Source organism: Rhinolophus ferrumequinum, chromosome 15 (assembly GCF_004115265.2).
Source record: "Rhinolophus ferrumequinum isolate MPI-CBG mRhiFer1 chromosome 15, mRhiFer1_v1.p, whole genome shotgun sequence".
NCBI lineage: Eukaryota > Metazoa > Chordata > Mammalia > Chiroptera > Rhinolophidae > Rhinolophus > Rhinolophus ferrumequinum.
Window position 1 is genome coordinate 35,250,417 of NC_046298.1, and position 23,495 is coordinate 35,273,911.

General features: G+C 40.9%; 1 protein-coding gene across 8 annotated transcripts in view; it reads left to right on the plus strand.

Annotated features, from left to right (window-relative positions):
• Window positions 1-23,495, plus strand: part of GARRE1 (granule associated Rac and RHOG effector 1) — a 72,897-nt gene that overhangs the window by 12,472 nt on the left and 36,930 nt on the right. For 3 of the 8 annotated variants that reach the window (XM_033127391.1, XM_033127389.1, XM_033127390.1), the window contains 2 exons: window positions 5,039-5,093; window positions 11,300-12,590. In XM_033127391.1, coding sequence (XP_032983282.1) covers window positions 12,096-12,590 — 495 coding nt within the window. In that variant the 5' untranslated portion in view covers window positions 5,039-5,093; window positions 11,300-12,095. Of the gene's footprint in view, window positions 1-5,038; window positions 5,094-11,299; window positions 12,591-23,495 lie in introns of those variants that run through there. The other 5 variants (XM_033127392.1, XM_033127394.1, XM_033127395.1 and 2 more) reach the window with 3 other exon arrangements.

Here is a 23,495-nt window from a genome sequence, read left to right on the forward strand (position 1 = left end):
GGGATCTGGAGCACAGGAGAAAGACCTGGGTTAGAGAGATGGATTTGGGGATCCTCCCCAGGGAGAATATGTTAATCTTAGAAACGGGGCACAGCATGGAGCTCTGAGGAGTCACAGTACTTCACGTCTGTCAAGGAGGGGGTGCTTCACAGGGGCAACTAAGAAAAGCCACAGGGGAAGGAGGAGAGCTAGGAGAACGACCGTCTTTTCATATCCCTCTTTTTAATGTGGTGACATAGAAGGGGAGCCAAAAAAGGAGACTCATAAGAGAGAGAAGAACTGAATCTTTGTGGCATTTTTTTTTTTTGCCTGGATAGATATTTTTAATTCATGAATGTTGAGAATAAAATTCTTCAAAGCATTTTTCTGGAGTGCATTTCTAAATATGGCTTGTGTCATTCTGAACTGACAAGGAAAAAAAAAAGCCATGGGAATGGTTGGGCTTTGAACTTCATAAACACTAACTTCACTCATCTCCCTAAAGAATTTCCTGTAGTGTCTCCACATTATCAAAGGTAGATACTTAAATTTACATTATTGTGGACTGGAGAGGAAAGAACTTTCTGTCTTTTTTTTCTCAAGAGAGAATTGTTTGTGGAGTGGTTCGTCTTTTTAAAATAACAGCTTTATTGAAATATAACTCGTACATATAATTCACCCTTTAAAATGTGTAATTTAATGATTTTTAGTATATCCACAGAGTTATACTACTACCATCACAATCAATTTCAGAACATTTTATTACTCTTAAAAAAAAAAAAAGTATCCATTAGCAGTCATTCCTCATTCTTCCCATCTACCCCAGCCCTGGGCAACCATTAATCTACTTTCTGTTTCAATGGATTTGCCTATTTTGGACATTTCATATTAATGGAATCATATAATATGTGGCCTTTTGTGTCTGGCTTCATTTACTTAGCATGTTTTCAAGTCTCAATTTATATCATAGCATGTATCAGCACTTCATTCCTTTTTATGCCTGAATGTTATTCCATCATTTGCCTGTACTACATTTTGTCCATTTATTAGTTGATAGACATTTGGGTTGTTTCCTCTCTTATTATTATGAATAATATTGCTCTGAACTTTCATATGCAAGTTTTTGTGGAGACGTGTTTTTAATTTCTCTTGGATATATACATGGTTGTGGGATTACTTGAATACATGGTAATTCTAACTTTTTAAGATACTGCTAGACTGTTTTCCAGAATATCTGCACCGGTTTACATCCCCATGCACAGTATATGAAGATTCCAGTTTCTCCACATCTTCACCAACACTTGCTATTGTCTGTCTTTTTTATAGCCATCCTACTGGTTGTGAAGTATACCATTTGTGGTTTTGATTTGCATTTCTCTGATAACTAATTATGTTGAGCACCTTTCAATGTGCTTATTGGCCATTTGTATTGTCTTCTTCAAAGGGTTCATCTATATTTGATCATGAGTTTGGCTGGGTAAATTTCATTGTAAAACCTGAAACCGTAAAAGAGTAGATGAACATATTTGACTAGAGAAATGAGAGAAAAGTGTGTGTGTGTGTGTGTGTGTGTGTGTGTGTGTGTGTGTGTGTGGTGAAATATGTAAACAGATGTATAAGATAAAGGACAGGCTCCCCAGAGAAATAGCCAGCATTCTCCACCAATATCAAGCCTGAGCTTGAGAAACAAGGTGCTTGCCGATCCTGTTACTTAGCTGTGACTTCGGAAGTAGAGACCGTGATCTCGGCTTTGTTCCCCCAGCACCTATGCTAAGACCACAGATGCTGCAACCGCTGCCAGGTTTCTGCAGACCAGTGGCCTGACAAGTAGAGAGAGAGCTTGCCACATGGATGATTCAGATGGAAAAACATGTTATCAGAATTTCCTTCCTTTTTTAAGCTGAATAATAGTCCATTGTATGGTTATACCACATTTTGTTTATCCATTCGTGGATGGACATTTTGGCTTGTTTCCACTTTTTGGCTTTTATGAATAATGCAGCTATGGACATTGGTGTACAAATAACTGTTCAAGTTCCTGCTTTCAGTTGTTGCGTGCGTATACCCAGGAGTATAATTGCAGGATCATATGGTAATTATCTGTTTAATTTTTTGAGGAATCACAGTACTGTTTTCCATCATGGCTGTACCATTTTTCATTTCCACCAGCAATGCACAGGGTTCCAATTTCTTCGCATCCTTGTCAACATGTTGTTTTCTGTATTTTTTTCTTCTTTTCATAATAGCTATCCTGATGGATTTGAAGTGGTATCTCATTGTGGTTTTGTGTTGCATTCCCTAATGATTAATGAGGAGCATCTTTTCATGTGCTTATTGGCCATTTGTCTTTTCTTTGGACAAACTACTATTCAAGTCCTTTGTCCGTTTTACAATTAGACTGTTTGGTTTTTTGTTTTTGAATTGTAGAAGTTTTTTATATATTCTGGATATTAATTCCTTTTCAGATAATATGATTCACAAATATTTTCTCCCATTCTATATAGGTTGCCTTTTCAGTCTAATGATAGTGTCCTTTGATGCACAAAAGTTTCAATTTTGAATCTGATTTGCCTGTGTTTTCTTTTGTTGCCTGTGTTTTTGGTATCATATCCAAGAAATCATTGCCAAGCCCAAACTCATTAATTTTTATATATTTAATGAATTTTGCTCCAGAAGAGTTACTCTTTTTGATGCTTAAATTGTCCCATTATTGGACATTAATAGAGCTTCTTCTTCAGGTTAGCTCTGAGTCCTTTTGATGTGAGCCAGGTAGTAGTATTGGATGGGTTCCATGCTTTCTGGCCTGATAAAAATTCCGAGGCTTATCTTTTTGTTTCTGATCCCAGATCTAGAATCAGGCATTTCCATAAAGAGCTCTGATTCTTTTTGGTGGGAAATAGTATTAGGGGCATTCACTGCAACTGGGATGTGAATTCTTTTAGGTCTTTTCCATAAAGTAAATACGTACTTTTTGGAAAGAAAGATGAATCATGATTTCATATTGCTATTTCAAATTCAAATAAAGGATTAAAGGATTTTATTTATTTGATTTCATATTCGTGTCTCTTCTCCTTTGTTGACAATAACACCAGAGAGGTACAGTCAAAACACTGTTTTAACTTTAAGTAAACCTCTATGTTGTTATGCCACCACTTTGATAAATAGTTTAGGTTCATTTGTCTGTTTCTCATTTTTAGGGATTGTTTCCCTTTTGATTTACTTTTAAAAAAATTATATAAAATATTTACATGGTTCTAAAGATCCAACTCTAAAGCAAGGTAGATGAGAGAAGTACGACTTCCTTCCTTTCCTTTGTTCTTCTCTGTACCTCATAGGTAAACATTGTTACTGGTTTATTCTTCCGTTGTTTACTATATTTTGCCATGTTTAATGTGCACGTTTTCCCAGATTTGTGAGGGAAAAATAAGAGTGCGCGTTATACATGGGAGGTACTAATTCCATATCTATGTAAATGTTTTTTGAATTCTTTTATTTATGTTTATGAGTTAAAAGTGTAACTCCAGAAATCAATAACAATGTCTGTGTGCAGAGGATACCCTGGAATACGATAATCGGTTTTGTTGAATTTACGATAAACTTGAAACAAGGAAGAGTTCTTGGCCTTCTATGATGCGTAAATATCATAAATTTGTTACCAGTACATGAAATGTCTTGTGCCTTGTGTCTGTTCTTGTGTTTTGTAATTATTTGTTACATAAAACTTCTTGTACCATAATATGTTAAAAAATAAATGGTAAAATTCCTTTATAATACAAAAAACAAGTACCTAAGTGTAAACAAAAATTTGAATTCAAAAATTCCAATGAAAGAGTTTCCCTGAAAGTTTGGACCAAAAATGGGGGTGCTCATTATACACGACAAAATAGGCTATTTTAAAAAATATAAGAGTGTGTGTGTGTGTGTGTGTGTGTGTGTCCGTGTTCCCTATACCCTACTCCACTCCCATTTTATTTCTCCCCTTGTTTTTCATCTTGGCAATCATCTTTCTTATTTCCAAGAATTCTTGCTTGATTTCTGCTTCCTTTATGATTTGCTTCCTTTATGATTTTGCTTGCTTCTCAGATCTCTCTGAGGATATCAGAATTTCTTTTCAGGTGTTTTTCTGGGGCCTAAAATATGTTTCTTCTGGGTCTGATCTGCTTTTCATCTTAGTTGTCCTTTTTGTCCTCTTCGTTTTCTTTCACTATCTGGCGATCCTTGTCAATGAAAAACTGGGCTGATTATATAGGTAATTGATAAGAGGTTCCTGTTCTTCCAACAGTCCTCTTGCCTGAATAGGAATTGGCTGATGAATCGACCAGGAGTGAAAAGTATGGAGATCAGGTAGATGGACCCCTTGCCCACTCCTGATTTCTGTACCTGTGACTCAAAGCTGGGCACATTTATCGAGCTCCTCCAGGAAGAAGGGTTCTGCCTCTCTGTCCACCTTTGACTCTGCATGTTCTGGGAAGTGTCTACCTCTGCTCTGGTCTGTCCTGTCATACAATTAGCTGCTTTCTCTCCATCTTCTAGAAAGTGGCCAGCATTTAAGTAAACTTCTCATTACTGTTATGCCGTGATTCGCTTGTGAACACATCTTTACTGTTATGTCATTGGGATTTGGGGAGAATAGGGAGGTAAGGCTATTTATTTAGCCTGTCATCTTGAGATGAAGCTATTGCTGTCAACAGAACTGCTTTTCACTTCATTTTTCTCTGTTGGCTTAATGACTGAAATGGATTTAAAATTTGTTCTCTATGTTCACAAACGATAGCGATCATATCACTGAAACATATGATGCTGCCCACGCTAGGATATGTGGATTTCTACTCAGTTAGGGATTGGGTGACTTTACAAGACCTTCTTGTTTGTCAGTAACTTTTCCCCAGAAAAGTGGAGATAACAAAGCCTTCTTACTTTCACTTACTATGTGGGAATAATAGTAAGATCATCAAGCATTTAGACCTTAATATGTGCCAGATGTGATTCTTCGTGCTTTATGTGTATAAATTCATTTAACTCAATAACAGTAGTTACTGTTATTATCCCTATTTTACAGACGATGAAACTGAGACACAGAGAGGTTAAAGAACTTGCCCAAGGTCACATAGCTGGTAAGTGGCAGAGCCAGGATCTCACCCAGTTAGTCCACCTCCAAGGCCACCTTTGATCCGCTGTACTCTCCAAAGGGAAGCTCTTCAGATTTTCTCAGGATGACTACTTTTATATCTTATCAGTTATGGATATAAGAAAGTCCTTCTTACTTTGTGTAGTTTTAAGCATGTTCTTTGTTATTATTTGAAATAGAAATTACTGATAACTTTGCAGAAAGGAATCTTTTAAATGATGTAATCATATCTGAGTTCAATTTTAATCTGTTGAGAACTTTTGCAAATTATTGTGGTGTAGAAAAGATGTGATGTCTCCTAAAGTGTCCTTTTCTGCTATGTGTTTGAGAATCTTCGGCAGCAGTAAAACTTACGAACACAGGACTTAAATCTCACAATTCTTGGCTACAACTAATCTCTGAGGTCTTTCACAGTGCCTATTTATTTCCATGTAGCATGAATAGTGAGTGGATTCATAAATAATGAATATTTTCCCAGTGAAAATTCTTTTTAAGAAAAGAAATGTGCTTAGATAGATGGAACATGTTTTAGCCCTTCAGGCAGATAAATAGGGGTTGAAAGCATTCAAAAAAACAGTAAGACAAGCATGGAGAAGAATTTTATTTTTAAAAAAAGTAAAAGTGGTATATCCAGGTGCTTGTATACATGTCTGTGTGCATTTTAAACTTTTTATTACAGAAACGTTTATTCATTTATACAGCAGTAGAGCAGATAATATGATGAACCTCATGTACCCATCACCCGGTTGCCAACAGTATTTTGTCAGGGGATATTATCACTGCCGTGAAGACTACTCCTTAGACGGATATTACCACCTTCTCTGCATGTTGTTCCTTGCCAAATCTGATTTGAAAATAATAGAACTTGAATGTTATTTCAGTTCCATAATATTTCCTTGAATTCAACATTGTCTAATTTTGATTCCAGAAAAGATCAGCATAGGAATACCAGGTCTGTTAAAAATAAAACCAGTTTTCATCTTAAGGGGTTTGTGCCTGGAGAAGAACCCCAGGCTTAACTGTGTGACTTAAGTGGTCTCGTTAGAAGCAATTAGGATACAAACAGAAGTTTCCATTGAATTATCCAGCTAGCCCCTTGGTTCTCAGAAAGAGGGTCATTGATCACATGGGGGGGGGGGGTGGAGAGGTTCCCGTGCTGGATTTTGGTTGAATGGAGTGTTGGTAAAACACCGGAGTCGCGTTAAGCGGTGTCCACGTAGTCAGCGTCTCCAAGATCTGTGCTCGGTGCCCTCCTCCTCGTCGCCATCAGCAGGTTTTCAGCTGAGCATTTTGGTCCTCAAATTATAGCGTGCATCAGAAACACCTGGGAAGCTTTTGAAAAATACATATTCTCTGCTCCTACCCCCAAAGATTGATTTGTTAGATGTGGCTTGTACCCCAGGAATCCACATTTCAATCGTCATTCTCTTAAGAGTGGTATTCTGATTCTAATATCAGGGAAGCAAGCCCTTCAGCCAGGATTGGTTTTCATTGACTCCTTCTTTCTTTTCATTCTAGTCTTAAAAAGGTTAATGTCAATATGGCATCTTGTGGAAAAAATTACTTAAAACGTTTCCATTCTTAATAACATGTTCAGTGTCTGTTACGACCTCCCCCTGTATACTGATATGACCTATAGACGACTTATCGTAATGCAGGTGCGCCTTTGGTCCTGGGCAGTTCAGTTCTGATGCTCAGGGTCCAAGGACCACACCTGGAAAATGTAGGTGCATCGGTAGTGAGGGGTGGGTGCAAAAGGGTCCCAGCTGGGTTTCTCTTTGGTTTCCCGGAATGCGTTAGCCTGAGCCTTAGGCCTTCGCTGCTTGGGTACCTGCTGGATCAACACTAGATGCCGGAAGTAAGGCTCGGTTTCCCCAAAGTTACCTGTTGCCTCCAGCACTATGGAGCCTTCCTGTGTGGGGAAGGGAAGCACAGGGAGTGTGGAGGGCAGGTGGTTATTCCCCTGGGGCTCCAATGCCAAAACTGAGTGGAAACTTTGGTGGTTTGAGTATGTGTTTGACTAAGGAGTGTTCTTTCATCAGTTTCTCAAAGAAATCTGTGACCTTTCCCTCCCCACCGCCTTCCGCTCCCCCACGCTGCACACGTACATACAACGAAGAGCATGTCCCAGCGCAGCCTGTGTAACAATCACCTGGCCGGCTGTGGGGACTCCGCATGACAACATCGCTTCTCCTGTGTGGAAGCTGAATTGCTTGTGCCGTCTAGTCAGAACTTCACAACACACAGCTGAGCTGAGTGGACAGCTATGGCCAACTGGAGTGCTTACCCATTATTCCATATCTCCATTTCCCAGGCTCTCTTGTAGTTACACTGGCACCATGTGTCTAATTCTGGCCAAAGGGCTGTGAGAGGAAGTGGTGTGTGTCACTTCCAGTGGGAAGCAGTAAAAAAGTTTCTTTTTTGTGTGGTAAGGTGACTATGGAAAACACAAGTTGAAATGATGTCCCTCCATGTTGAAGAAGGGCTGCGAGACTCACATTGAACTTCATGTGAGCAAGAAATAAATCTTTAATAGGTTAGGCCACTCGTTGAAGGATTTGTGACTGCAGTTTAGCTTAATCTACCTCCCAGTCTGGGTCATTCAGAACAGAAAGTTTATGTATGTGTTTGGAGTTCTGAGAGTCAAGCTACCCAAGTAGTGTCTGATCCTGACACTATGTGGTCTAGTGCAAGACATTTAGTATCCTGGGATTTATTTTCCCCTTGTCTATAAATTGAAGGCCTTAAATTAGAGGACCTTTAAGGGCCAGGTTCTGGATAGCATCATTTAAACATAGATTTCCAGTTGGAGTATGAAGAGGAGACTAAGTCTGCCATTAAAGGTATCCATGGAAACTTACCTTTTATGTACATTTTTTATGTACAAAAGGTGTTGTGTACCTTTTGCTGTTAAATAAGAAGATACATAAGGGAAATGGCAAAGATGAAATACGTTTTTTTAAAATAACAGCTTTATTGAGACATAATTCATATACCATATGTGTTTTAGTATATTCAGAGTTGTGCAGCCATCACTACTGTCCAACTTCAGAATCTTGTCAGCACCCTAAAGAAACCCATTAGCAGTGACTCCCTGTTCCACAAATATGTTTTCTGTTTCTATGGATTTGCCTGCTCCAGACATTTCATGGCAATGGGATCATGTAATTTGTTGCTCCTTCATGTGTCTGGCTTCTTGAGAGTAGAATTGCTTGGTCACCTGACAGTTCTCCGTTTAACATTTTGAGGAACCGCCAAATTGCTTTTCATAGTGGCAGCATCACTTTGCATTCCCACCAGCAATGTATGAAGGTTCCAGTTTCTCCACCTTCTCACCCACACTTACCTTCTGTTTTGTTTTTTGTTTGTTTTTGTTGTTGTCATCCTGGTATGTGTGAAGTGGTATCTTTTTGTGATTTTGAATTGTATTTCCTTAATAACTAATCGTGTTGAGCATTTTTTCCTTCGCTTATTGGCCAGTTGTATATCTTTGAAGAAATGTCTATTCAACTTCTTTGCGCATTTTTCAGTTGGATCATTTGTCATTTTATTGTTGAATTTCAAGAGTTCTTTATATATTCTGGATACTAGACCCTTAACAGATACATGATTTTCAAATATTTTTGCCCATTGTGGGTTGTCTCTTCAGCTTGGTATGACCTTTGACGCACATTTTTAATTTTGATGAAGTCCAATTTTTCTAGTTTTTCTTTTGATGCTTGTGCCTTAGATGTCATGTCTTAGAAACTATTGCCGACTCATAATACAAGATCGCAAAGCTTTATACATATTTTCTTCTAAGAGTTTATAGTTTTAGCTCTTACTTTAGGTCTTTGATTTATTTTGAGTTAGCTTTTGTATATCATATAGGGATCCATATTCATTCTTTTGCATGTGGGTATCTAGTTGTCCCAGCACCCTCTATTGAAAAGACTGTTCTTTTCCAGCTGGGTTTTGGCACCCTTGTCTAAAATCAGTTGACCATAGATGTAGGGGTTTTTCTAAATTCTCAGTTTTATTCCATTGAGATCTATCTATCTTTCTGTCTGTCTATCTGTCTGTCTGTCTATCTCATGCCAGTACTCCACTAACTTGATTACTATAGCTTTGTAGAAGGTTTTCAAATCAGGAAGTGTGACTCCTCCAACATATTTTTTTCAATATTTTGTTGGCCATCTTGGGTCCCTTGTGTTTCCATATAAATTTTGGGATCATCTTGCTCATTTCTATTAAAAAAGGTAGTTCAGATTTTGATAGACAGTTGCATTGAATTTGTAGCTGAATTTGGTGAAGTAGTATATTTTTAAGCATTACAAGTTTCATTCAAATAAACTTTACAAGCATGTAAAGTTAAAAAAACGGTTGCATGTTTGTGATCATTTTTAAAAATTTAGGTAAGTATACGGTTCTTTCTTGGCCTTCCAGGACCACCTGGCAGAGCCATGGGGGTGGGCTCTCAGACCAGAGGCACCAGCACGCAGCACCGAACAGAGGCGTGCTCCTCCGGGCTGCTCAGGACACACTCAGTGGGGCCAGCTCAAAGCCATGGTTCTCGTTCCCGGGCCACGCGGTTCCTGTGTGAGCAGCCGCCCTCCGTCAGCACTCCTGTGGAGTGCTGCTGTTGTACATCAGAATTCCTGAAGCCACACTGATTATAATGGAGCGCTTGGGTGGAGATGGATGTGATTGCCTCATTGTCCTGAATTTGAAAAAAGAACATCTGGGAACAGATTTCTTACAAGTAGCTGTTTGATATGTTGTTTCTTGAAAAGTTTATACGGTTTTAAGAGGCAAGATTCTCTTGAACACAGAGCTACAAAGGGCGGCCATTTTTGTTGAATGTACATGCTGGCTGAGTTAGGGTTACTACACTTTCAGAGTATGTGTTTGTATCCCAGCACTTTTCTCATCTTTTGCTCTTGTCACTTACCTTCCTAGGTTCCTTATGCCATCACAGAACCATAAAGGAGGCATGGTATTGGCCATGATGAGTGACTTGTATTTATTTTTATCTACAAAATAAGGAAAACAGAAAGAAAGAAAAGCCAGTTACCAAAATAAGTAGACCAAACTATATACAGACATATAGGTTGAAGTGTAATATGGACTAAAGACAATACTCAGTAAAATATAGAGGGTGCCAAAAAAAATGTATACACACACATTTTAAGGAAGGAAAAAACTGTATTAAAATTGTAATACTCAGTATATACTGATAACAAAAGAGGAATACAAGTCATGTTTGACTTCTGCAATTACAAGAGGCTCAAAATGGTTACCATCCAGTGTAATTTTAATACAGTTTTTTCCTTTCTTAAAATGTGTATACATTTTTTGGGCACCTTTGTATATTTGAACTACTATGTTTGAAAGAACAGATAGTTCAGGCTAGTGTGAACCCTGGTGCTAGCTATGGGAGACGCACACGAGTCCACTGTTGTAGGTGTATCAGAAATTACAATCAGAAATATCAAGACATGGGTATTTGAACCTATTCAATGCCAGGCGTGCTACAGAAGCTACCTCAGAGTGTAAGAGCTGGCGCACTCTACTAGGCTTCCCTTTGAACATCCAGGAGGGAAACTGGTACCTAGGTGAGGATGAGAAGAATCCTATCTGCAGACCTCCTGCTAGCCACCCACCTCCAGGCTCTGTCTTTCTGTACACTGCACTTTGGTCCAGCTGGGTATCCTGAGCAGACCCTGTGCCATCCTGCTTCAGGGCCTTTGCTATGGTGGTCCTTTCACCTGGGGAGCCTCACCCATCCCTTTGGCACTTGACAAAACCCATCCTACAATCAAGGCCTAACTCAAAGTAACATTTTCTAAATAACAACCTTCCTGATTTCTCTCCATCTTTGCTCATCACTCCCTTTTCCAAATCCCCTTAAAGTTTTATGAGTGCTATACTTATCATCCAGGCCCTGCTTGACTTGTCAGGTACTCGTGTTAGCTTTGGAATGGTGGCTGTGGAATCGAACTTTTTTTTTATTGCATTATTTTTGTACTGCAACTCAAGGAATCAAGTCATAGTTCAACTCTTGCTGTTGTACCTGCTTTTGTAAGGTTATAATACGATTTCTTACTCATTTGTAGCCCACCTTTGGGGATAATAGCATTTCAGGAGTTAATGTTCCAGAATTACTCATTGTCCTGTAACTTTCCTAACAATCTTATTTTTTCCCCCTTACAGGAAATGACTTAGAGGCCTTACAATTACATCTGTGCATTCTTGCTTCAGACTTTACAATTGAGGGCCAACCCAGTCTGGAAGCACCTCTTATTAATGTTACAAGGAAACCGCTACCTCAGCAAACAAAAGGCAAGGAGGAGAAGACTTATAATAACAAATGCCATTTTTCAAAAACAAAAACTTGTTTTCCGAAAATATTAAAGGAAATTTGGACATTTTTCGCATTGAGAAGAAGCTTTACAGGTAAATGGATTTGACAGGCAGGCTCTGTCACAATTCAGCAGAGGTTTGATCTTCCTTAAGAACTTAGTGTGAGGTAATTCTGTACTACCTTTTAAATCGCTGTTGATCAGCTTGTGGGTGTTTGGGTTCTAACTTTTCTGGTATATTAAAGATACATTATATTACATTTTTTTAAAGTTAAGTTATTTTTCTGCCATGGTAGATACAAGTATCAAAATATTCTTGCAAAGCAATTATAGGTAAGCATTTTTCTCAGCAAGCATATCTTTTTATGAAGAGAGTGGAATGCTAACAGTTCTTCTACAGCATTTTGGACACACATATATTTTTCGTCAGAGGTCCTTCCTACACTGAAAATATTAATTATATAAACCTGTTGTCCTCCTCATATCTGCATTGGATCACATGGTCACCTGCCTCATGGAAATGCCTTTTTTAAAACTTATATTTGCAGAACTCCACTATTTTTATACCTAGCTACAGATTGGGGGGGAAAAAACAAGACTTGGAACCCTGCCCCGCTCCCGATCCCTGGGACAGTTCCCTCTCCCGCATGTATTGCTGCAGTGCCCAAGACAGCAAAATGGACTACAAGCGGCGCTTCCTGCTTGGCGGGTCCAAGCAGAAGGTGCAGCAGCACCAGCAGTACCCGATGCCCGAGCTGGGCCGAGCACTGAGTGCTCCCCTGGCATCTACGGCCACCACTGCCCCGCTGGGCAGTCTGACTGCTGCAGGCAGCTGCCACCATGCCATGCCCCACTCCACTCCCATCGCCGACATCCAGCAGGGCATCTCCAAGTACCTGGACGCCCTCAATGTCTTCTGCCGTGCCAGTACTTTCCTCACAGATCTCTTCAGCACTGTGTTCAGGAACTCGCACTACTCCAAGGCAGCCATGCAACTGAAAGACGTGCAGGAGCACGTCATGGAAGCAGCCAGTCGGCTGACTTCAGCCATAAAGCCTGAGATCGCCAAGATGCTGATGGAACTGAGTGCTGGGGCTGCAAACTTCACGGATCAGAAGGAATTCAGTCTCCAGGACATTGAGGTAGCGTATCTTCTGGGTCATACTCGGCTAGGAAACTGGATCCCAGGGGTAAATGGTTTTTCCCAAATCACCATAAAGATGGTTTGTATTCTCTTCCTGTTAATACTCTCTCCTTAGAAAAATTTGTGCATGCCGAGTTCTGAATTGCTTTCATTTCAAATTAAGTAGGTTAAAAGATTATTAAACACACAGACAAATTTCATATATTTTATGTTCTTTAAATGTTCAAATTGGAACTTAATTTCCAAATAACATACTGTTAAAAGTACAGGGTGGGGACTGAGAATTCTAAATATGATTTTGAGCTTTGGGAGTTGTCATTATATAGAATCATTAGTTTAATGTAGACAGTTCCACACATTTTCACAGGATAAATTATTTTTCCAGTTCTAAATTCACAAAAAAGAACATCTGGGAACTGATTTCTTACAAGTACCTGTTTGATACGTTGTTTCTTGAAAAGTTTATACGGTTTTAAGATGCAAGATTCTCTTGAACACAGAGCTACAAAGGGTGGCCATTTTTGTTGAATTTACATGCTAGCCAGTGTCATACTCGGGTAGGAAAATGTATCCCTGTTCATAATTGGATGCGTTTGATTGTTATTCAGTACATTTCTTAGGGTCTTTGATAGTCAAAATGAAATACTCTCCCTCTTTCAGAGCTCTAGATTAGAATGTAAGATTAGAATACAAATTTCATTCAGAATAAAAACGACCTTTTTTCTTTCCCTTCCTTTGTTTAGGAAATGGTTTGTAAAATTGTGGTTTGTTATATTAGTGTTACTGATAGATTTTTAAAATTATTTTTAGCTGCTTTTGCATTTTAGCAGCACATCATAGGTTAGGCTCCCAGATGCTAGGAGGGAGAATGCCCTTTTCCCCATCCGGGGGCTGAATTTGACTTTAGGAAATCACCAGTCGCCAGAGCCAGATCCAGTGATTGAGGTGGCTGAACAAGCTAGTGCTGTAGGTTTAGGCAAAAAACAAAGAGGTAAACTATTAAGGAATACAACTAATTTTTATTGTGTTTAAAAGTGATTTTGAAAGCATTTCCAAGAGGAATTTAGCACTCTTTTTGAAAAGACACAGTATTCTTGGTGTAAATCGGGGATCATCAGACTTTTTCTGTAGAGGGCAAACAGTAAATTTAGGCTTCGTGGGTCACATGTGGTCTCTCACATCTTTTTTTATAACCTATTAAAAATGTAAAAACTAGTTTTACCTTGTAGACCTGTCTGTTGGACTGGATTTGACCCATGGGCTGTTTGCTGAACCTGGTAGTATAAATATATAATAACTGCCCTGGGTCATTCTGTTTTGAATCTATCCAAATATATTTATAATTTCTGGTTATATCTTTGATCACATTTTATATTCAGGGAAATTATCATTTTGAAATATTTCTAAAGTGGCTTGTCATGGTTTCTTTTTTAAAATAATACACGTGAAGCTTACATAAAGCATATATATATATATATATATATATATATATATATATATATATATATTTTTTTTTTTTTTTATTGGGGAAGGGGAACAGGACTTTATTGGGGAACAGTGTTTACTTCCAGGACTTTTTCCGAGTCAAGTTGTTGTTCTTTTAATCTTAGTTGTGGAGGGTGTCGTTCAGCTTGAAGTTGTTGTCCTTTCAGTTTTAGTTGTGGAGGGCGCAGCTCAGCTCCAGGTCCAGTTGCCGTTGCTAGTTGCAGGGGTCACAGCCCACCATCCCTTGTGGGAATCGAACCGGCAACCTTGTGGTTGAGAGCCCACTGGCCCTTGTTGGAATCGAACCGGCAGCCTTCAGAGTTAGGAGCACGGAGCTCCAACCGCCTGAAACACCGGGCCAGCCCCAGCATATATTTTTTTTTAAAATGTACTTCTCAAAAGAAATTCAAGCAAAATTACTGCTTTCCTCTCCCACCCCATTCCTTTTCCCAGAAGTGGCCACCATTTACTGGTTGGTACATGCCATTCCAGACTAGCGCCTGTGTGTGTACAAATGTAACGGCTCCGGCTTTCGTTTGTTTTACGTGAAGAAGCATGGTGTTCTGCCAACAGTGTGCCTGGTCACGGCAGACACAGCCATCAGGGATTCTTGGCCTCTGAGAAAGTGTCGTACAATTCGACTCCGACTGCTAGAGCTGTCATCCTGTAATGACACAGCACTTTTAGCTTTATTGAGAATTGTAGGCAAGAGTAGCTTGAAAAAGGCCAAAGGCTTTTCTTTTAACCTGAACGTTATGGAGCTCTTCTTTGAGCCATGCCTCCAGGTGCTGGAGGAGGTAGAGCTAAACCTGCGTGTCTGTTTGTCCTCCAACTCTGCCGAGCAAGTACCCTTGTTCCCCAAGTCATGACAACTAGAGGATGAACCAGCCATGAGGAATGGGGTTCAGTGAGCCACCGAGGGGCCGTAGCACCCGCCTTGTCCCTTCTGCTTTCCTGGCACCTGTGTGGACCAGTTGAGCTAAGAAGGGGAATATTTCATTATTGTTGTGGTTTGGCATTTGGACTTGGCTTTCCTCCATTGAAATGTGACTAGGATAGCTGGAATACTACCATGTTTTTGTACATAATGGGCTAAACAGGATTTCGGAGGCCAGACTGGAAACTAAATGCTGTTGATAGATTTTCGAATCTGTGAGTGTATTCTAAGTTTCAAACAGCTGACATAGAAGTAAGTTCTAAAATGTGATTGCCAGATATAGGCCTGCAGAATTAACATTTTGCTTTTTCCACAAAGCAGTATTTGTTGTTTCTAGAATTTATGTACTGCCACGGACCAATAAGGTCTCTCTCTCGGAATATTCACCAGCTCAGATGGAATGGCTAGGCATTTGTTTGTTTTCCCGTTGGTCTTTTTAGGGATTTATCAGCAAGGCCCTGAGAGGCTCTTTAACATTCATCCTGGGGAAAGAAGCCTGCCCTCACTTTGCTGAACTTGACTGGCCAGGCAAGGACTCCTCAGGAGCTTAGCCCGGGCCTGGACAAGAGAGAGGCCCTGCATTCAGTACTCAAATGCCTGAGCCTTTTCCACCTGTGACTAAGTATCAGTGCCAGTATCCCACCCTGAAGGTGCCCAAAGCTTGCTTCTCATGCTCTCTTGCTTGCAGCCAGGTTTGGATGTGCTGGTGGATGCGCAGACCCTGCTGCCTGTGTCTAGGAGCTGCATTGCCACCTGTGTGAGTCCTGTCCTGTTTGTGCCCATCCGTGACTTTGCCCCTGACCCAGGGGGTTCACCCTCACAATCTTGCTGTTAGGTCAGTGATTTGTGACTGTGGTGTTTCACTGGTTAACTAGTGCCTGTTATAAAGCGTGGAGTCAGAATACCTGGGTTAGAAAATGACTCTGCTTTGTAGAGCCTTGAGCAAATCTAACATCTCTGAGCCTTGGCTTGTCTATCTATAAAATGGAACTACCACCTGCCGTCCAGGGTTCTTGTGAAAATCAGAAGTGGTTGGTGTGTGTGAAACTCTGTACCTAGTTAGTTGTCATCATCATCATTTATTATTGCTTCCAACATGGCTTGAAAGGTACTGTCAGCCCTTCTCTGAAGTGCAGAACGCAATGTGTGTAAAGGCAACATCAGAGGGAAGCGTGCAGAAAGATACTCTAACTGGAGCCCCTTTCGGTAGAAAAAGTTGCCCCTCCCAGAACATTTATTCTGCTTATTTCTTTCCTGGTTCCTGAGGTAATTCGCCTCCCTTTCCCCTCTGTGGAATCTTCTCTTTTGGTGTTGTAAGGTGGCAGCAGTATTACCTGCCTGATGTAGGAACTGCTTTTCCGTATAAAAGCCTGAGAGAACCTCTTCTACCAGTAGTAACTGCTTTGTTTGCCTTGCGTCTAGAATGGGGCACGGGGAAGGAAGTGGAGGGGATGGGGGTGCTCGTTGGATCCACTTGCAGTAGCTGGGAACCTTTGGACAAGCCAATTGCCTGTGTAGGTAGGAGTTTTCCCTCACTGGGTTTATAGAAAATGTATAGTTCACATTGTATATGAACTGGAATTTTGTCTAAAATGAGAAATGTGGTCTTCATCAAGTGCTTCATGGGAATTCCCTTTGTATAAGTCTCACTGACTCCTTTGGCTGTCAGTCCAGCCAAAATGGGAATTCAGGAAAAATATGCTTTCCCATATTGAATTTGTTCTTTGTAGAAAGCTTTGACATCCTACCCTATCAATTTTTAGAGTTAGACTGCAGGGGACCTGCTGTCTGTATTTTTTCTGTTTGAATCTAGGAGCATCTCCACTGGTGGTTTTTACGATTGTGGTAATTCCAGTGTCCCTGTAAAATACCGGACTACCTGAATTGAGTGGCTAATTTCTCTTTGGTTTTGTCTACTTCAATTTCATTTGTCCCAGAAATCTGTTATTCTTACTAAGAATCATTTGCAATTAAAACCTGGTGTTCACATTAAAGAAGCGTAGACAACCCTGTAACTTGGTTTTCTATTTATTAGGAAGTCACAAATGTCCATCTCGTTTTACAAACGTTTATCACTTGTTTTAAATAAAATTACTTTTTCAGTGTAAATATAAGTAAAAGAATCAAATGGACTTATGATTCATGCGTTCATCCCACAAATATTTATTGCATATTTTATTTGTGCCAGGTACTGTTCCAGGCACAGAAGATGACAGTGGTGAACAGGGGAGATATTCCTCCCTTTGTGTAGATAGAAGAGGGCTGCAGTCTGAGATAAGGTATTTAGAAGGCATCACTTAGAAGGTGACATTTGAGTCAAGACCTGGAGGAGATGAAGGAGGAAGCCCTGTTGATCACCAGGAAAAGAGGACTCCAGGCAGAGGGAACAGCTAGAGCCCAGTTCCTGAGGCAGAAGAGGCCCTGGCTGCTGGGAGGCCCATTGTGGCTGAAGTAGTGAACCAGAGGGAGAGTAGTAGGGGTGAAGTCAGAAGGTAAGGAGGGCAGCCTGTGCAGGGAAGGTGAAAGGAGGGCAGGACAGGGTCTGCCATCGTGCAGGGAGCAGTGATGCCATGTCTCCCTTGCTTTATTCACCCTTTGGCAGGTCTGGGGCTCTGATTTCACAGTGGGGCCTCACTGTTTGGGAGGCCTTGGCCCTCTGGGCAGATGCTCTGTACAGGCATTCTAGAAGCCCAGGTCAGCTCCAGGGCTCCCAGCAGTTTTATGTCTTTAAGGGTACTATATTTTATATCTTCCAGCATTTTAGTGGCTTTCCAAGTATTACCTCCTTGTAAATGGGCAGACAGACTTTAAATAAAATCTTTATGTCATTGAACCTTGGCTTTCAGTTTGATGCACTAACAAATGTCTTTTGTATACTATGTGATTACTATGAAACTGAAATAATTTATTTGTGAGCGCTGACTGACTCTGAAGGACCTTAATTCAAGCATATTGACATTTATTTGGGATAGATATATGCCAAAAATACTGTAGAGTAACAGTAATGGAAAATATTAGGAGCTGGTTTCAAAATGTGGTTTTCATTAACCTTAATGGAATTAAACTTGCATACTCTTTTTTTTTTTTTCCTAAAGGTAAAATTCAGTGTTACTTTTTTCATGTTTTGACTAGTAGATCTTCCATAACAGATTATGGAGTAAATATTTCCTAACTGTATATGCCAAATGAAAATCCAAATTGCTACTATTAATCAGAAACTGTAGTTCACTTCATAAAAAGCTTGTATGAATCCAGTGTTCAGGCTGTTGCTAATTTCTAGTCATTCTTTTTGGCTTATTTTATTGAGGTGAATCTTTCTGTTACTTAAATTGTCTTCAGATTTTAGCCTTTAGAGAAGCTATAGTTAAGTAGTTGGAATTTGGGTGATTCTGTAAACTTCACTGTAAACAGCAATCCTATGTGGGTGGAAGCCACTGGGGCCAGAGGGCATCTGCCACTCTGGAGGGACTGGACCCTTTGACTTTGATTTGTCAAGACATACTGTGCAACCAACTCAGTATCCTGAAACTTGCTAATTAAAAGGACAAAAATAAGATATTAAGCAAATTTCCTGCTTCTCCAGTACAGACGGTTTCTCAGGGTAACTAAGTGGCTCTAATTGATGAGGGAAGATTCTTCTGTTTAGAAGGCTCTCGGTATTATTCTGTATAGTGTACAGTGGTCAACAGTGGAGGATAATACCATTTGGTGAAAGGTCGTAAGGGACTTCATAAGGGAGGAATCAGGCCTTTCTCACCCAAATCCACTGGTCAACCTCAGCATCATTGAATATGAGACAACTGGATGATAATGTCTCCTGATAAGAACCACACAGCAGCACCCCCATAATTCTTGGACTTCTCCCTATTCTTCCCTCTCCTGGTGGGGGTGGATAAAAAAACACCTGAAATAATCTAATCAAGATTCGAGAATGAATTCCCAGCCAACAGGAAATGTGAGGTACAGCGGAACAAGTTATATGACATCCCAAGGAAGCAAGCAAATCCAAAATGTGGCGTATTCTACACATTTGACCGGATTTGTTCAACAAGTAGCATGAAAAAAATTAAGTAGAAGGTACCTAAATTAAAAGAGAGTTAAGAGATACAACAAGCAAATAAAACGAGCCTTTTGGGGTTGAAATTTAAACAAACAAAAATGACATTTCTAAAGATAATTTGGGAAGTTTGAACATGTACTAGCTCTTGGTTGGCTGGGGTTTACTTCAAAACATTTCAGCAAAAAGAGGAGTTGCGGAGAAGGATGAAGAAACATGGCAAAATATTGAAGCTTTTTGATTGGTATGAGGTTTGTTATACTCTGCTCTTGTGTATGTTTAGGCATTTTCCAAGTTAAAAAAAGAGCAACTTATGCCCATATGAATATGAGAGGTGTGATGTATCGGTAATACCCCATAAATGATTCCATTTCAGGGAGGGATTTGTGCCTGTGAAGTGGTCTCCTACTAGAAAAGGGGAGTGTTTAGGAAACTCCTCTTCTGTCTCCTCACGTTGTACTCGACCTCACTTCTGGCATTTCTGATCACCCAATGTGATGACCCAAGAGGGTCATTTCTGACACTGTCTGTCTGGAGTTAGCATCAGATTCCACGGGTTAAAGGCTCACTCACCCCCACAAGACTGCCCCGCTCCCCTTTAGACACCAGTCATAAGTCCAGGGTGTGGTTGTTACCTGTGCTTCTTACTGACGGGCCATAAAATCAGAGGTTTCCATCACCCCTTCCACGAGTTTGATTAATTTGCTAGAGCAGCTCAAAGAACTCAAAAACACTTTACTTACTAGATTATAAAAGGATATAACTCAGGAGCAGCCAGATAGAAGAGATGCGTAGGGCAGGATATGTGGGAAGGTTGCAGGAAAGCGGTTTTCTTGGCTATGCACAGGAAAGAATCGAAGAGCGAGCCAGATAGTAAAGTGAAAGCAGTTTATTGAATAAAGAGCTACTCCACAGGCAGAGTAGAGGTTGCCTCCGAGCAATAGACAACCTCAATTTTATGTGTGGCAGTAATTTATGTTTGGTAGGTGTTTCGCATGGAAATGAAGAGGAGGAATATTCTATTAGTTCCAGTTCAGAAACGGGTGGGCTTTTCTGAGAATTGCAAAAAAGGACCCCTTTTTTGTCCTTACTTAGTCCTTTTTGGAAGTGTCATGGTGCTGGTGGGTGTTATTTAATATGCAAGTGTATTTTAATGAGGGTATAATGAGGCTGGAGGTTATTGGAGGTGAATCTCCTCGCCTCTTGGTCATAGCCAGTTCTGGCTGGTTTGTTCCACATTCTGGTCCACTAGTTTTCTGCCTCCAGCTGACGGTTAGTGGGTTTTTTTGGAGGCCCTGACCCCGCCCTTTCTCAGGAAGATGTGTAGAACTTCCCTCCCCCATCACCTCCATGTATTCACCAACATGGAAGCTCTCTGAACCCCTTCCTTTGGGCCTTTTCTAGACTTCTTTACTTACTAGGTGTGGTTGATTAAACCATTCTTCATGCGGGATTGATTCTACCTCCAGCCCCTTCCCCTCCCCAAACCTCTAATCCTGTGGTTGGTTCCCCTGGCAACCAGCCTCTATCCATAGGGGCTTTCCAGAAGTCACCTCATCAACATAAACTCAGGTTTGGTTGAAAGAGGCTTGTTATGAATAACAAAAGATACTTCATCTCTCTTATTACTTAGAAAATTCCAAGGGTTTTAGGAACTGTATGCCAGGAACCTTGGAAGAAGACCAAATATATATATTTCGTACTATAAATCACAATATGGCAGGGAGTATTACTGAGTTAAGGTATAGCAATGAAAAGAAAAGGGCATGCTTTTCAGAAAAATGAAGAAAATGAAAGTGAATGTAAGAAGAAAATGAGAACAGAAAAGACACCTCTGAAGGCAGGACCCCAGAAGCAGATAGGAGTCAAGGAAAGAATGGTATACTCCTAATTTTGGTGACTAAACTGGCGTGTTGCTTTCTTTTAGGAGAATATAATGGAAAATTTCATAGTTGCTAAAAAGATTTGAGTGAACCTGAGGGAAAAATTAGGTTTGGTGTGGTAAATTAGAAAGAAACAAGAGTTCATGGAATGTAATTTTATGTAGAACTAGCTTTCCCTGAATTATTTTCTATACTAAATTTTTATGGTTGCTGGTCAGCTTGAGATTTCACAGGATTGCATAATAGCCTGTTTTGGCAGCTTCCCTCATCGTTACAAGTCAGGGATCTTAGCATCTGTAAAACGATATTTGCCTAAAATCCTTCTGGGAGCAGCAGACACGGGGGTTGTGTCCTGTACCTGTCCGCTCACTGGGGCCAGGCAGCCTTCCTGCAGCGCTCACGCCTTATCTGCTCTCCATTCCCCTTGAGACTGGGCTTTGTGACCTCTACCTAATGCGGACATGTTCAGAGCCAGCGAAGTGAAGATAGCCTGATGTTGTGGAACCCCTGTGAGCCCTTGCTCACTCCAGGACTCCTCCTGAGGCCCCACCAGCTCCTGAGGTAGGCCCCCAGTCACCTAGCCTGCTTTCCCCCTCACCTAACTGCTATGCTACCCCCTGGGTAAAATACAGACGAGCTGGCTGCAAGCTGACAAAGATGAGTGAGGACAGTCAGAAGCACTGCAGGCCTGGTGGGCAAGACAAAGAAATAGACGTGACAGTCGGTGTGATGAGTGCCGTGATGCAAATGGAAAATAGCCTGACGTCTGTTGGTTGGTTCAGTGTTCCCCCACCCAGCTCGCTGTGTCAGTCCCCAGGCCCCATACCAGAACCTCCTCCTACCGACCTGGAAGAGGTGAGGGTAGGGCAGAGGACCTTGTAGGCCCTGGTAAGAGTTTAGATTCCATGCAAAATGAGATGGGATTTTTTTTAAGGGGGCTTTTGAGCAAGAGACTGATACGATTTGATCTGTTTTTTAAAATCACTATGGCTGTAAGTGACAGAAACCAAACTCAAAATACTTGAAATAACAACAGTAAAAGCAACAAGAAGCTAATAGTTATATGGTACTTATGCCATCCTCTATTCTGAGACTCTGCACATTAACTGACTGAATTCTATTAATAACCTTATGAGTTAGATACTATTCACATTCCCATTTGATTGATGTGTAGACTGAGTGAGGTACGGAGAGGTTAAGCAATTTATCAGAAGTCTTGTGGCAGATCCACACTTTAGACCCAGGCAGTCTGACTATATATAGAGTGAAACTCTTGACTGTAGCACTGTACTGTTTCTCAAGAAAAACAGTACAGTTGTTCCCCCTTACCCATGGTTTCACTTTCCACAGTTTCAGTAACCCTTGGTCCAGAATATTACATGGAAAATGCTGGAGTTTTAAATTGCACATCATTCTGAGTGGCGTGATGGAATCTCCTGCCTTCCAACTCCGTCCTGCCTGGTACGTGAATCATCAGCTTGTCCAGTTTATCCACGCTGTAGCCACTACCTGCCTATTGGTCACTTAGTAGCCATCGAGGTTCTCAACCGCCGTGGTACCGCAGTGCTTGTGTTCAGTCACCCTTGTGTTACTTAATAATGGCCCCAAAGCCGCAAGGAGTGATACCAGCAATTTGGCTATGCCAAAGAAGCCATCCAGTGCTGGTTATGTTACAGTCAGGTCAGCTGTAGCTACGTCACAACGCCTGTGTCGTGCACCTCACTTCATCTTATGTAGGCATTGTATCATCTCACATCATCACAAGAAGGCTGAGTCCAGTCCCGTGAGGTACTTTGAGAGAAAGACCACGTTCACCTAACTTTTATTATAGTATATTTTTATAATGGACCTATTTTTTTTATCAGTTAATATTGTTAATCTCTTTCTGTGCCTAATTTAGAAATTAAACTTTATCATAGTCATGTACTTGTATATATAGGAAAAAACATGGTATACATAGGGTTCAGTACTATCCGTGGTTTCAGGCGTCCACTCAGGGCCTTGGAACATGTGCCCTGTGGATAAGGGCAGGGGACTCCCGTATTGACCTATGAAACTAAAGAAAGTGAGCTCTTTGGGTGTGCCTGGAGCCAGGGGCTCACATAGTACTGAACAAACTTAGCCTTTGTCTGTTCTCTCTGCCTTCTTGAGTGTTCCCTTCATTTCCAGGCAGACTGTCTCCATGCCAGGGTCCCCAACAACTCAGCAGAAAGAGCACCTCTGTTTTCCCCAAGGCTCTGACAAAAGTTCTAGAATTGAATCCGGTTGGCTTGGCTTGGGTCTCTTGCCCGACCTTGTACCCTGTGGCCAGAAGAGGAAAAGGAACACACTGATTGGCCAGGCCTGACTTGGAAACCCACTCCCGGTGCTGGAGCACAGGCAGAGCCAAGCTCACCCATACCACAGGGCTGAGAGGGCAGGAGTGTGCTTCCCTCAGGGGCTGCTTCCAGCGTGACGATCGCATGTTGGGGAGGCCACACGGCAGACGCCCGCTGGGCAGGGTTGGAGAATGAGAGACCAGTTAGGACCCTGGATGCACGT